Source organism: Enoplosus armatus, chromosome 11 (assembly GCF_043641665.1).
Source record: "Enoplosus armatus isolate fEnoArm2 chromosome 11, fEnoArm2.hap1, whole genome shotgun sequence".
Taxonomy (NCBI): domain Eukaryota; kingdom Metazoa; phylum Chordata; class Actinopteri; order Centrarchiformes; family Enoplosidae; genus Enoplosus; species Enoplosus armatus.
In genome coordinates, this window is record NC_092190.1 from 5,891,418 (window position 1) to 5,906,932 (window position 15,515).

At 41.8% G+C, this 15,515-nt stretch overlaps 1 protein-coding gene across 1 annotated transcript in view; it reads right to left on the reverse strand.

The window, feature by feature from the left end:
- slc49a4 (solute carrier family 49 member 4) overlaps positions 1-15,515 on the reverse strand; it is a 43,676-nt gene that overhangs the window by 14,635 nt on the left and 13,526 nt on the right. Inside the window, exons 4-6 of the mRNA XM_070915298.1 lie at positions 15,340-15,469; positions 9,331-9,439; positions 3,804-3,871 (exon numbers count right to left, since the gene is read on the reverse strand). Of these exons, the coding sequence (XP_070771399.1) occupies positions 3,804-3,871; positions 9,331-9,439; positions 15,340-15,469 (307 nt within the window). The remainder of the gene's footprint in view (positions 1-3,803; positions 3,872-9,330; positions 9,440-15,339; positions 15,470-15,515) is intronic.

A 15,515-nucleotide genomic window follows, 5' to 3' on the forward strand; every position in this document is an offset into this window, starting at 1 on the left:
TCTGTTTCTCTACTCAATGAGTAAGGAGGGTCATGCCATCTCATGAGGTAAAGTCAGAATTAAAAGCCCATCTTTTACACTGCTCTAACAGGATTTATTGGCCATAAAGATAGCATCATTTAAGTCCTGTAGAATCAGATTCCATAATCTGCTCTCTCAGTGCCGGCGGGGAATGATGAAATATCATCGGTGATATGATATTATCCTGCCTGTCTGGTTATTTACTGCGTGTCCCTCACTAAAAACGTAAATGGATGTAGATGGTATAATATGATGACCAGCATGCAATCACAGATTGTCCCTGTTTGCAGGCAAAACAAATTAGGCAGTGGCTGATACTCATTTGTGTTTGCTCTATCTCATCTCATTAACATGGAGTATTATCTGGCTCAGCCCTTTGTGACGTGAAGGAGAATAACCTGGTTCTGTTTTCTGCCACCTCACCCTCCCTCCCCCGTTTTTTCCTGGGGCTTGTAATGGGAAGATAACGAGGAACGCTTGTTAGTAATTCCTTCCACCCTCCTCAATCTGTGGAAAAAATCATACAGCGTGCCACTGTCATCCAGTCAGCTTCTGTCTGGGCCACACAATTAAACAGCTGCCAGATTGTTTGTCAAATATTTCCATGATGGGTGCCACACCTTGGAGCACCCACCACTAATTGAACCTGGTGCATCAAGCTCCCTGTCATTCACCCATCCACCGGCAAGATACAGGCAATGAAATGTTTGCAAGCAGCCAGTGTTTTTTTGGCAATAGGCTAGTGCCAACTCCCAAGAAATTTAGCTTTGCAGTATACGCCACTTAAAATGTGAAACTGCAACACTTGCAACACAAAAAGCATTTAAAGGGGGCCATTTACTGCCCCCTGTGGCAAACTGCGCTCAGCATTGGCACAGTATTGTGCTAGCTGGAGGGAGAGGGACGTTGACATCTTAAGGGCTGCTAGTGGGTGAGCAAAGGGACAAAGATTGTTCTCTGCTCAGTTCATTACCACAGGCCTTCCAGGGAATGCATCTAATGATGCCATATAGCAGGAAGTTGATGAAGAAGGAAAAAGGAGAGAAAGGCAGCATTTCGTTTTAAGGGAGTAGAGGGAGAAGCAATTAAATATACTGTTCAATTTCTTCTTTTTCTGCTGTTTTAAAACATTTCTCTTTCAAAGGACCCCAGTCGGATTACATGCAGGGGCTCAATTCCCAACAGGCATCAGCAATCAAAGAGAAAAAGTGAGAAAAAAGCGCCATCAGCCCGGTGACTGATGATAATTAATAGGAACGTCTGCTCCTTGTTGTGAATGACCCGGGAGCAACAGCCACAAATCACAACAGGTTAATACTTCAATCAGGTTCTAGCTTATTACAGATAGAAGTACAATATAAAGGTGTATGGTGAAATGATAACAACAAATCTGACTTTACAATTCTGAGATAACAATGATGAAGTAATGAAATGTGTAAAGTTGTACTTTTGGATCACAAAGTGTGTCAGCCTTCACTTAGACGACATCCAACCTGAGCCAGCTGTATCTAAATTTTCCGTTTGGCCACTCAACCACACAAAACAAAAGCTGGCCTCACATTTTCGTGTGGGTGAGCTGAATAAGCTATTAGAAACTATAATGCATGTTTGCTCAAGCAGAGTCTGGGGCTGTGTGGCAGTTATTTATTTTGTCAGATGACTTTGCAATTACTAAATAGTGATATGATTGATATCAGATTATGATTGCTGGTAGCAAGTAGCATATATGAGCTGCAATCAAATCACTATTTGTTACTTGTTTTGTAAACATAATTTTCAACCAACTACAGAAAATGACCCCAAGTTTACTTATTTAGCACTTTCTAAAACCAACATGACACAGTGCTTCAGATGAAACAGACAATAAAACCCAAAATACAAATGATCAATTCAACTCTTACATGTGTGATTTTTCATGCACAAACGCTTCCAGCCACATTTAGCACATTCTCACAGTTGCACATAGAGCATATGACTTGCAGCTAAACCTTAAAGCTGAATTTCATTTAACTATCAACTGTTGCACCAAAGAGAGACTAATCAATCCCTCCACTGACTCAGAGTTTATGTAATCAACACCAATAATTCAACAGCTCTGTTTACATACACTTTCATCTCGTGCTGCAAACAGCTTCATTGATTAACAGTGGGAGTTATGGGCTCATTTCCCTGATTACAACTTTAAGAAAACAGTGGGCCTGCCTGGAAGTGCTGATTGGGCCTCAGCCTGCAATAAACATATATCCGTCAGAGCAGGAATGAATCCCTTGCTTTTGCAGACTCCACACTTTGTCTTTGTGGTGGGGCTCCTTATCCATCAATGGAGGTGAAGTGGCTGTTGCATTAGCATCCATTTCCCTCCCTCTATCACAGTGTCGCTGGATTCAGATCATATATTAAACGATATACGAGTACAGTAGATGAGATTAGGGGGGCAAGAGAGAGACTCCCTCCTTTACGTCAATATAACCATCAACCGTTCTCCATATGAGATTTATTAGTTATTAATAATGTTATGAACAGTATAGCTTTCCTAGTGTCAGGGGAATAAACTTACATGCAATATGTATGCATACAGAGTGACCAGAAGTTTTCCACTGTGAGGAAACTTCAGCGGTTCTAGTTTCTAATCCTGTCCGTCAGGAAGCAGAGGCACAGCCACAGCTATCAAACAGAACATGAATTGATTATATCCATGCTTTATCAAATAAAAGGCACTTCGTTCACAGCTGTCTTTTGTGATATGTAACACCAGAAGTATATTTATTACTGCAACAGATGGTTTTGACTGTCTTGTCAGTTCATCTACTTTACCTCCATCTTCATCTTGGCCAGTGGTTCCCAACTTTTTTGGCTTGTGGCTCCTTTAAATGAAGCAATGTCTACTGACTTGTCTATGAGTTGTGAGCAGTTCAGTTTCATTTTTACAGATGTGAAGATTCTATTCAGTATTTTACAAGAAAAAAAAGTCAAAACAAAGTCTCTCTGTGTTTGCCATTAATCATCTCCTGATGCCTCAGATTTATCTTGCAATGCTTTAGCAGGTCCTGATCCCCAGATTGGGACGCACTGATCTATCGCACTTTCTTACATATTTGCTAGAGCAAATACCTCTTTATAGTTCCTTTAACAAATATTTTTCCTTACCTCTAAAGTAAATGTTTAATATAACAATGCTTGAAGTGAAGTGATCTAGGTATTTTTTTTCCACTGATTTCCCAAGTAGTTACAGTTTTAGCCACACAACCTGTCTGGTATTCTGTCCGTCTTAGAGACATGCCAGATTCAGCCACAAAGGTTTGCAAATGTAAATGACGCGTTACAGTAAATGCTTATTTTCTAATTTGTTGCCTCACCAGGTCCATCGAGTTTTCACTGAGCTAGCCTGATAATCAGACTGAAATGTGTTTGTTTTCACTTTAACATTTAAAAAAACAGAGATGTGGGGGTCAATTCAGAGGTCCAGAACCAGGCAAGCACATCATTTATGCTCCCTCTTGATGTTACTTCAAACTATCGTCAATAGTCACACAATGACTCACATAAAAACATGGATGAGAAGGCTGTATAGGTTACCCAGGTTGATTGAGTTTATTTGTTGGAGACGTTAATTAGCAAGCCCATTACAGAGCAGATCTGTATCACACCAGTGGTCTAGATATGCTCAGGTCTTAGTAGTCTGGACTTGGACAATCTTACCTTACTACTTCCTAAAACCATATTCAATGATCACATGTGACAGTCACACAATAAAAAAAACATCTAGGGATACAGTAGCTTACCTGGCCATTGCTACTCCGAACACGCATCCACCAACAGTCGACCAGAAACCAATCCAACCTGCGTCCACCTGTGTGTTAGAAAAGAACAAGGGATGGTGGGGTAGAAGGGAAGAAGGTAAGACCCAAGAGAAAAGGAGAAGAGAAGGTTAATCAGTGTTCAACATGCAGTCAATGACTGTGGGGACAGAGCTAGACAGAGATCAGGCAATAAGTGTCTGAAGTCAACCGAGGCCTGTCAATCACTGTGTCTGGTAAATTGCCAGGCAGCATTGCTGTAAGAACAGCTGTGTGTGTGGGTGTATAAGATTTGTTGTCCTTTGTTATTTACACGGATGAAGGCCAATGCATAAACTTGGCCTTAAAGTCAGGATAAAGGACAGTATGGACAAGGGACTGCAGCAGAATCAATATGTGGTAAAGTGTAGCACATGAGCACACACACACACACACACACACACACACACACACACACACACACACACACACACACACACACACACACACAAAACCATCAGTGTGTGGCACCCAGGCGAGAACGTCTCCAAGTGCCAATGAAGGTGTTTGGTTCCCATCAATCTCCCCGAGGCAATAACTCACATTCAACCAAATCCAACCAGATGGAAGATCAGACAGCAAGGGGGCAGAATCTAAAGTAGGATCTGATGCTTTTTGCTTAATCATAGTCTGCAGCGACCTGTCAGGAAAGTCTATAATGAAGAAAAGTGGTCTATCAAAGCTATTAAATGTAAAATGTATTCTGGCTTAGTAAGTGATGAATGTCAAAATGTCATTATATTTGATCTAAATTGCACTCCGAGTTTTCTGTGTAGGCCAGCCTGTAAGACGCCAAAAGATCATTGGAAAGGCACCCATCTTGTTTGCATGGCCCGAGGCAGCTTGGTAAGGTGAACCCCCCCCCCCAGTAAATGACGAGGATCAAAATATTTGATGCAGAAACATTTTAAAAACACCCACAACCCCATGACACATATAACCACGGCTTATTATTTATGTCGAGTGTGCAGCACCAGTGCAAGGATTTCTAAGGCGTATAATGTCACATCAGTTTGCGCACCAACTTAGGAAGTTAAACACAAATTGCCAAGCCATTTCAATTCTGAGATGCAGATTACTATTTTTCATGAGTGGGTGGAGAGTTAATTAACTTCAGTATTCTTAGCGCCTTGGAACCCTAAAAAGGCCAGATTTGAAGCTTAATCATGTCTGCTATAACGCGATTGTGTCACTAAGCTGGAGATGACTGGTGTTAGGGTAGGGAAAGCCAGGAATCAAGGCTCTTGACACCTTAACGTGTTTATTTTCCCTAATTCTCTCTCAATTTTTTTTGTTATGAGTCATTTTAAGCCAATAATCAAAGACATTATCTTTCGTTTGGATCAGTCTATGAATTCGAAATGGCTACTCTCCATTAAGGGAACAATGACATGTGACTGATGAGCACAGTAAGGCACCTGTTTCCTGAGTCATACTCATTACGGTGATTCTAAGCTCAGCGCTCAATCCTTCTGTCTGCAGGTCTAGCACATTTCGCCCAGCAGAGCTCACACAGAAGACATTCAAGCCCCAGGAGTGCAGTGCTTATATATGAGATCCTTTACTATCCTGATTCCAAATCAGATCCAAACCAAGAGTTATACACCTTAGCCTTTGTCTGACCATTTATCCTTTCACCATCCTTTTGTGTTTGAATGGCTCTTGTCCTGGTCTCACCCCAACTCCTACTTCCTACTTAATACAACCACAGTGGAGAGTATGCTGTAAAAATATTGTAACTGCAGGAAGGATAGAATATCTGCATTTGAGATTAATGCACAATATGTTTCAAATTGAAACAAGACTGGCAACGCAACCAAGTGGCAACCACTGTGTCAATGTGGAAAGGCCTTGAGAGGCAGTACTTCCAATGGCTACTACATGAACTCTTTCATGGGGCAGCAACTCCTCCAAAGGGGGGAAATCCACCTGGCAAAGCACCATAGCCTTGGACTTGTAGGTGCAGTTTCTCATTCGAACGACTTCACACTCACCGCTTAATGTGCGCTAGACGCCAACAGGACTAAATCATCTGCAAAAAACAGAGATGCAAACCTGAAGTCATTACCCATACATCCCCTACTCTTCTTCTTTATCTACAGAGTATTTACATGAAAATCAAAAACAGAATCCAATACCGACTACAAACTTGACTTCCTGTAAAGAATATACACACAGCTCTCACTCCAGTTACATAAGGGTTACATGACTTGTAGCAATGGTGCGAGCAGCCCTTATTAACATAGTACCCCTATAAGACACTCAAGAGGGACATGGTCACAGGTCTTCCTCACATCCACAAAGCAGTTAGATGGAAAAGCTCTTAACACCCCTCTTGTAATTTAGCTATGAAAATATGGTGTACTGTTCCACAGCCAGGATAAAATCCATATTGGTCCTGCTGAATCTTCGGCTTGGCCATCGACAACCAGCCAGCAGCCTGGCATAAGCTTTCCCAGGGAGTCTGAGCAGTGTCATACCTGGACAACTACAGCAGACTCTCCGGCCAATAAAAAAAAGAAAGGAAAAAAAAGAAAGAAAAGAAACTATGACTCCCATCTGCCAATCCATAGGCACTGACCCTGACCTCCGCATTCAGGAGGGGACCCTCATTCAGGCAAGGTCACTCCTTTGGAATACCAAGTAAACAAGTGTTCCCCAGAGGTACTTCAATCTGTATCATATTACCACCTTACCTTTCTTGATCTAGTGTCCCTCCCTGGTGTATGTCTTGCACTCAAAATCAAGTTGTTCTCCAAAACAAGCTAGGGCTGAAAATCTAGTCTGGGCCATCCAGCTTTAGGCTTTAACACCCAGCAATGGTAGCCCACTCACTCTTTCCACCACAGCTTCACCCAGGATACACATAAATATGCATTTTCCAGGCATTTTCATGTCAGAGGCAAAAGTTAAACTCAACTTCAGGCTCCAAGTTTCAGAGTCACACTCAAGTTAATGCAGTTTCAGCATCACCCAAAACCCTGCTAAGTTTCCTAGCCTAGCTCCAGTCATATCACCATATCACCTCCTGCTATACCGTTTGCCAGCCAGCTGATTCGTGTCTCTGCCCCTTTGCCTTTCATTTACTGAATCAATCCTTGCAAGTTGTTAAAACACCCCCCATTTCTGGGTCATATTAGGAAACCACTTAAATCTCAGCATGACAGCTTAAAGAGTTTTTGTCATCTGTTAGGCATGTTTCTTTTCATCATGATGTCAATCAGGACGTTTTAGTACTACAAATAGTACTGAAAATAAAACCCGCAACTAAGACAGACAGTGGAAATAAAATAAATGAAGACGGCTGGATGTTCGCACGTAGGTGGGAGGCATTACATCAGATCCCGATATCGTCTGTGAGCACAAAGCAAGCACGACAGGATGTAAGCTGTGCACTTTGGCGAAAAATGATATACTTGCATCCTGGCCACTGGGAGCAGGATATGGTCTGCATGGATACTGCTAACTAGAGGTACACTTTGTATCATAACAGACACGTAGCATTGGCAGCACTACAATGTAGCAATTATCAGCAAAGGAAAGGAGTACCGAGGTATACACATCTGTTGTGTGGGAAACCTGCATGTAATCACCCATTTGTACCAAAATTAACAAATTATTGGAAAGCATGAGCAAATTAATAGAAAGTATGAAATTGCTCTCTTGCTATCAATGCATTGAGCCTTGGCCTGAGGCTCTTACTGCATACTTTAAATTACCAGAGAAACAGTCAAACTCAGTAACATCCTTCAGGGATGAGAGAAAGATGATAAAAGAGCAAGGGAACAGTTTTTGTTCAAATGAAAATGCATGGATGTTGGAGTTTAGGGATAAAAAGAGGAAAAGGGTCTACGTACATCACACCTTGTGTTTTATTTATGAAATTCTCATTTCACTCCCTGAACAGCATCTTTCTGCACTGTTTTGGGATCTGGCAGAATCAACAAAGCTTATGGCACTTAAACAAAGGGAAGAAGCAGTCATTTGCTTTTCTTCAGTTGAACTTGACTTTAAGAACAAACATCTCCACACCAGAAGAACAAAGAAAATGTTCAGAAATCTTCTGCTGCATTAGTACTCACCTCACCATGTTTAGATGCACCACTATCCTGTTTCATTTAATTTTTAAGCTTTGCACCCAGGGGTTTCCTGTAACATAACTCACCTCATTGCAACACACTTTTTATTTTCTTAACTAGCATGGATAAAAGAAATGTGAAAGAGTGAAAGAAATCTTTTGAGAACAAATGAAATCTAAGAACAATTTGGTATGCCCTCTGCTACCTCTTCACTGAGGTATAAAGATAGAGGTGTGACGAGAAGCGTCTCATCCTCCGCTCTCCTCTGTGTGATCACTCTCCAGCAGCATCTGTCTGATGATAACCTTGAAAAGATTCTCCCTTTGTCTTTCGACATACTGCTGTGTAGAGACCTGGAAGATGCAAACTATAAAGAGCTTTTTCTCTAACTGACACAACACTCCCAGCCCCACTCAACTTGTCTTCCTCTTTGGTCTGTCTCAGACTGAAGATGGCGAGCAGGCATGCAAATGGAGAATCGCAATTGATTGGGCTCTTCACAAAAGATGGACAGAAGCTCTGAATAGGTTCAATGAGCAGAAAACAGAAAAAGAGAGAAAATCATAGCGCAAAGATGAACAGATCTTTTATTTTTAGGTTCCTTGAAATATTACTGAATCTATTTTTCGAGAGCAGGGACAGTGAACTTTAAAGTACATTCATAAGAGAGTAATAAGAGAGCAATTTAATAAACCTGCAGAAAGGTTCAGCTGTCTGGAGGCCTTCTATACTGAAATACACTTCTAATGCTAGTACAGGAGCCTGGGGCTAAATTATCCCTTAACATGTCCAGTATTTCAGATCTGCTTTAAAATGCTATACGTGTTTTCTGTGCATTGACAGCATCATCTGGACAATGACAGGCCTCTCTCTCTCTGGAGGCATTACGAGTTTCTGAAAGGTATTTCAAGATGCAACCATGACACTGAAGATATACCTTACCAGTTATTCATCACACATGTGAAAAGCTTTGCAAATTGCTGAGGTTTTCAAAATGGGAAAATCAAACCTGGAAAATGGACCGGGGAGCTACTCGTGCTGCTTCGCTTTTATACAGAAATACAAGATGAGCTTCTATTCCTACTTGGCTGCAACGTATCCAACTAAAGATGAAAACTACAGTGTTGGCCAGAAGAAGTGCAGACCTTGTTTGCACATTTTCACAAAAGCAGTCAAAATAGCACTACTGACAAAGGATTGTACCTTTTGAAGGCACAGTGTTTGGAATGGTCCTCTACAGAAGCATTTTGTGCACAGAAGAAATGTCTTCCCGTAGTCACTTTATTCAGTGTTGTTAGTGACCTTGGTTTGCTGATGTGCTTCCTTGTTCAAATCTAATACATTAACAAGAGTAAAACTGATATGTTTTTCTGTTGTGTGTGTTTGCTGCCTACCTGGCTGACTTTGGCTGGTGTAAGGACCATGTCGAGGACTCCCGCCCAGCCAGCTATCACTCCTGTGGGGACTGCATAGGCCAGAGCTATCATCAGGAACCGCAGGTTACTAAAAAGACACAAAAGCACATCAGAGATTCAAGACTGTTTTCACAAAAATAAGTCTTTGTGTACTGATTCTTCCCAAAATATGAATATGGATGAATTCTTTGACCAGGTGTGTCTATGCAAGACTAGATGCATAACGTGTCCTGGTGTCCTAAATAATACGCTGGACATAAAGTTCTGTGTAAAGACAGTGGGTTGTTATTTTACCCTCTGGTTTATTTACACTTACGTGTGTTACTTAAAAACAGACTGTTAAGATCATTTCTTAGGCAGGCCCTACCTGTGGTTAAAAAGATCTTTACTTCTCAAATTACCCAATCAATTTTCATGGGGACCAATATAGAGTTCACAGCACATCAATCATTTCTGGACACCGTTTCTTAAATTCAGCAGTTTGCTCAAAAACTAAATAGACAGATCTCCTTATGAATTTAACATCTGCTACATCCTGTTTTTCCTCGTTCAGATCACTCCAGTATTACTACAGTATTTTTTAAGTCTGTCATTATAACAAAAAGGCATATATTCTGATATCTACAGATGAGTGTCTAAGACTGCTGGTCTCTGCACACGTCCAGCAGTTGATTCTAATCCATAAGATTGATAAAGGGTTTCATAGTCACGATCCAACAAAAAAAAGTCACTAATTAGATGAATGCATGAGTCCTCCTCCAAGCACCGGCCTGAAATGAAACAGTGAAAGCAGCATAATGGAATGTCTCTGTCCCCTTCTGTTCACTGATGTTTGGAGGTCTGCCATCAGCTCCAGGTCTTTTTACTTGCCCACAGTATGTGTCACTTTATACACACACACACAGACACAGACACAGACACACACACACACACACACACACACACACACACACACACACAGACACACACACACACACACACACACACACACACACACACACACACACACAGACACACACACAGACACACACACAGACAGACACACACACAGCTCTGGCTCATCTCCCTGTGACTGTCACAGCAGAAGATCTATCCTTGTGCAGAGCGTAGTGACAGAGAGATAAGAAGCTACCTGAGCACAGTGGCCAGAGCTGCCAGAATAAAACTGAGGGCAACATCCACCTAAAACTGAACAATATAGTCACAGACTTATATTACTACTCAAAATACTCTACATGCTTCACACAGTCCAGTATACCTCAACATAGTGTGTGTGTGTATTCAGATCTGCTAAAAACGTAATCAATTCATTCTGGCTTTAGCAATAACAAATCAGACACTTCTAATCAAAATAATCAAATTGTATGGAAACGACTCCCTATTCTGCTGAGACTGAAAAGCTAAAACTGGTACTGCCATAACTTCTACTATTAGGACTGGCGCTTTGAGCTACGCAAGATCGATTTCACACGTTGTTGCGTTCTGGAGTGTGTCAGCTTAAAATCTTAACGCAATGCAAGCATGGGCTGCAGTCTGAATGTTGCAGCTAGGGGCGCTATAGCATGAAACAACACTAGAGTGAACCCCCTTCTGTTTGGGTTCACTTCCGTTCAAAACAACCATGGCCAACCAGTTTGACGAAGCTCTGGCCGAACATGTGTGTATCATGGATATATTAAGGAGAACTGTGTGCATAGTCATGTTTCATGTGATTGATAATGTAAATACTGTGGTCATGGATTCAGCCTAAAAGGTGTTCTTTGCTCTATTCCCTACAATTATATATTTATTCTAGATTTATCTATTGATTATTTATTATTATTTTATTATTGATTTGCCATTTAGTCTATAAAACATTAGAAAACAGTGAAAAATGCCTGTCACAATTTCCTTCAACCCAAGATGCAATTGCTTGTTCTGTCTGAACAACAGTTTAAAACCCCAAAGATAATCAATTTACAATGATATCATAACGTTTAAGGCAGCAAGTGCTCATATTTGAGCAGCAAAAACCCAGAGAATATTTGGCATTTCTTCTGGATAAATGACTATTGATTATCAAAACTGTTGCTGACCACTTTTCTGTTCACTGTCCATTATCTTTTCAGCACGAGCTAAGTGTATTGTCAACTGATGGCTGCTTATCAAGCTATCAAGTGAAATCAAACTGTACAAATAAGAGATAAAAACAAGCACCATCTCCCAGCTGTGATAAATGGCTTTAGGCTACAGATATTGTGCTACAGGGTCTGATACGAGCTGTCTGCTAATATCTCATCAGCTCACAGTGTACTGTGAATAACGTGGAAAAAAAGAGAAAAGACCCCTCTATATGCCTAGTTATGTATGCACATCCAGTATACACACACCAAGCTCACCTCTTTAGGGTATATGGAACCCCTCCAATCACATGCAACCCAATTACAATCACTTGGAACACCCACGCTAATCACCTTCGCCCAATGAGGTGGCATGCTGATTTAAATCAGTGCCACCTCCTCAACCCCAACAATATGATTAGAATCACTGGGCGTCTGACAAATGAGGCTACGCTGGCAGAGCAGGCAGCAGATTCATAGATTGCTTTGTTTTCCTGCTCTCCTCTTTTTGTTTATGGACACTGCTTAACTCCGGCATTTATTCTCCCTCCGCCTTGTTCATTATAATGCAGGCAGCATCCTGAGCAGTATCGTGCAGGGACATCTGGAGAACATTTCAGGCCTCCCGCATCCTTACTGTGGCTTCAAACGCTCAGCACACAGACAGATAAAGTTCACACACACACGTTAAGTCAGTCTTTGAGTCGCTAACTATGGGGGGGGGGGGCTTGTCCCAAGACACATAACCTGTACAGCAAAAGCACTGTTGCTGTAAACATATGCACGCCTTTTCCCTTTCCTGGTGCACTTTAGACAATGAATCACTTTTGTTCACAGAATGCTTTGACTCCACAGAAAAACAAACACAGCCTGTCTCCCTGCTGCAGGCCTGTCTTGTCCTAAGCAGTATGAAGCTACTTGGCCTTGTGGAGAGTATGGAGGTATAGTCATAAAAGCCCTGTGATGGAGCACCCTCTCTGCTTTTCTCCCAGCACCCTTTTCATTAACCTTGCCACAACAGCAGGAAATCAATATCCATGCACCTTTCCCCAAGATTATTTAGATAACCAAATGTAAGCAAGCAGACGCTACATACTGGGTAAGACAGGGGACATTTTTTCCCTTTCCTTCTCTGCTGGTGATAAAATATTTCCAAATAAGTCTCAAAACTGGTGGCGTCATCAGCTAAGTGCCATTTGTCCTTGGCAGACCCGGCTGGAGTCCAATGCATCAAGATGACAACTTTCCAAGCTAAAGTGAGTATGACTGGGGAGGGAGGGACCATCAATACTCAGGCTTTGGGCTGTTTAGTATTCCCTCACACTGTGATCAGAATACAACGCTAACTTTACACCACATGTGGAGACACTCACGCTTCTAATTAGACTGCTGCTGTGGAAGCAGATGTGAACAGCTGGAAGCACTCATCAAGCTGAAGATCATTAACCAGTGCTCAGACCATGACAGGCTAAATCGATGTACAGATACCTCAATGGATAGGTATCAGGCAAACAAACTGACTAGTTGGCTTCTTGTTTGTCAGCCTCTACAGATACAAACTTTACTATGGATGCACCGATCCAATCTGCCAGCTTGGTATCAGGTAGATCAGGTATTGCCGAGATGTTATCAATCCACTTTAACTGCAGTTTCAAACAATAAAATTCTGTATTTACTCAACATTTCTTTGGTCAAGGCAGACTACAAACTTAGTTTGTTTCCAACAGTAATCTCTAGCCTCATGTTACCTTTCATAAAAAATGATCCAAATTGGTTTCATGCAGTGAGGCATATAGATTTTGAGATTGGTATCAGCAGATAAGTTGAGGTTCTGTATTGGGAGAGAAAAAGTCTGACTGGTGCATCCCTTAAGTTTACTTGTAAATGTTAACAGACACTTGAAGACTTAAAGTCTGAAGTAATTAAACCAAAACTGATCACAATTGGTTAAAAGTAAAAAGTAAAGGCTAAAAGTATCCACTTTTGTTGCAGTCTGCAATGGTGATTTAAGTTACTTTAAAGCTGCATTAATTGTTTTTTGTCCAGTTGGGGGCACATGAACTCTACAAAAACACTTACATACTATCAAGTTGTAAAGTTGCCTATTTAAACATCCGGTGGCTACAGAGCAACATTAGCATTCACTTCGTATCGTATTAGTGTCCTCCTAATAAATCTAAGTCCAATATTCACCAAACCCTGACAAAAGATATCCGACGTCTTAGCTACTAGATGTTCCACTTGTCTCACTAGCTAATCAGTTACTCTGACATTAGGCACTGGGCAGGAAGCCTACAGTGGATTTATGAGGGCATTTTAGCTTAAATCAGCTCCCTGTTGGAAATACTACTGGTAAATGCGACTTAACCAAACAACTAATATGCTGTAAAACCAAAACACTGAGCTAAACAGGGCTAAAAAGCTCCACAGAGCTGCAGAGTTGGTAATAATTCTCTTTGGGTCTTTCATTACAAGCCACCCCTTTCACATTGAATAGAGCCATTTGATCAACTTTAAGTATAAAACACTAATTTGTGGCTCCTTAAAGAGCGTGTTTACATTATTTTGTCTACCTCCTGTATGAGTACACATGGACACAAAAGTCACCTTTCCTACTCTGTGTCCTGTCCCTGCAGGAGAATACTAAGGCTTGATGTTGCTGGGCCGAGATACCACATACTGCCCAACCGGGTCACTGGAAGGCTGCCTATCACAAGTGGGACAGAAACCCTCTCAGCTGGATGGCCTAGTTAAGTTGGCCAGTCTGTATGTGTGTGTGTGTACATGTGTCCAGAACTATGCATTAGGTTGATATCAGCTTGGTGCCTGTGATCTATCCGAGGGAGCTCTTACAGGGAGTTAAGCCTCTCTGTGCTGGTCAGAGGCCTGTGGAGAGCATAGCACTGTAGTCAAGCTATTTCTTACTGCAGGGTACCGAGTGAAGCCAACAAAGCTAGGCCAACTTCCCAGCTGCAGTCGCCCAGCTTTTCTTCTCCCTTCGCCAGCCTTTTAATGTCTGGCCACTGCCACGGGCCTCGTTCCTCCACAAGCCAGGCAAAAGGCGCAGCACTCGCTCCTCAGGCAATGTCGCTTCCTTGTGGCCGGGGAGATAAATACTGCCTTGGTGGAAAGTGTGATGTTGTGTAGTGATGGGGGGTTATAGTGAAGTGTGAATCAATCATTGTCTCTGGATTTCCTCTTAGCGCTTCCCTTATGCCTTTCCCAGGGAGGAAAGAGACAAAGGTGATGAAACATCAATAAATACTGAGATTCAGGACCTTGTCATAATAGACCATCTCTCTCACTCTCTGTCTAACTGCATGCATCAGTGGTGTCTTGAGAATATACGATGACTGGCCCTGATGGTACAGATGCAGAGGGTGATGTGGTTTTCAAAAGCGACCAGTATATTGTAGCTTAGTAATTAATCTGGAGGGAAGGCCGAGGTTTCTTTGATAACAACCCAAGCAGATGGTGAGTGGCAGACCCCTTCATTAAGATTCCATATCCTTCTCCTGCGCAAGATTCTGTCACTTTAACTTTCTAAGACAAGAAGCGCACTATGCATCAGCAAATACGAAACCAAACTAGACCTAATGGATTTATAGACACAGTGGTTTATAGTGCATTGAAGGTGCTGCAGAAATATGCTCTTGACTGCTCTCTTAGAGTCTGATGTCGTAAAACATAACAGCACCTGAAACTAATTTCAAATGCAGTACTCAAGTTTCACTTGCTTTACACGTCGACACCCGAGTTTAATCAAGGACACGCCAAGTTAGGGATGAATAATGTACTGACAGAATGGTCTCAACAAAAAGGTGTCAGATGGTATTGGTCTTTCAGATGACTTTGTGTGTGTATGCTGTATGTGAGCGTGTGGTTTTACCTAAGAAGTCTGCAGATGCTGCTCCTGTAACTGAGTCTCTGGCTTGCAGCGGCCACACTGGGAGGCATCGGTGGCCGTGACGGGAAATAGAGCAGGACTGCCGCGAAAAGCACAGCAATTGCAGCCAACTCTGCCGGAGCACAGAGACACAGATAAAAGAGACATACGTGTTATTT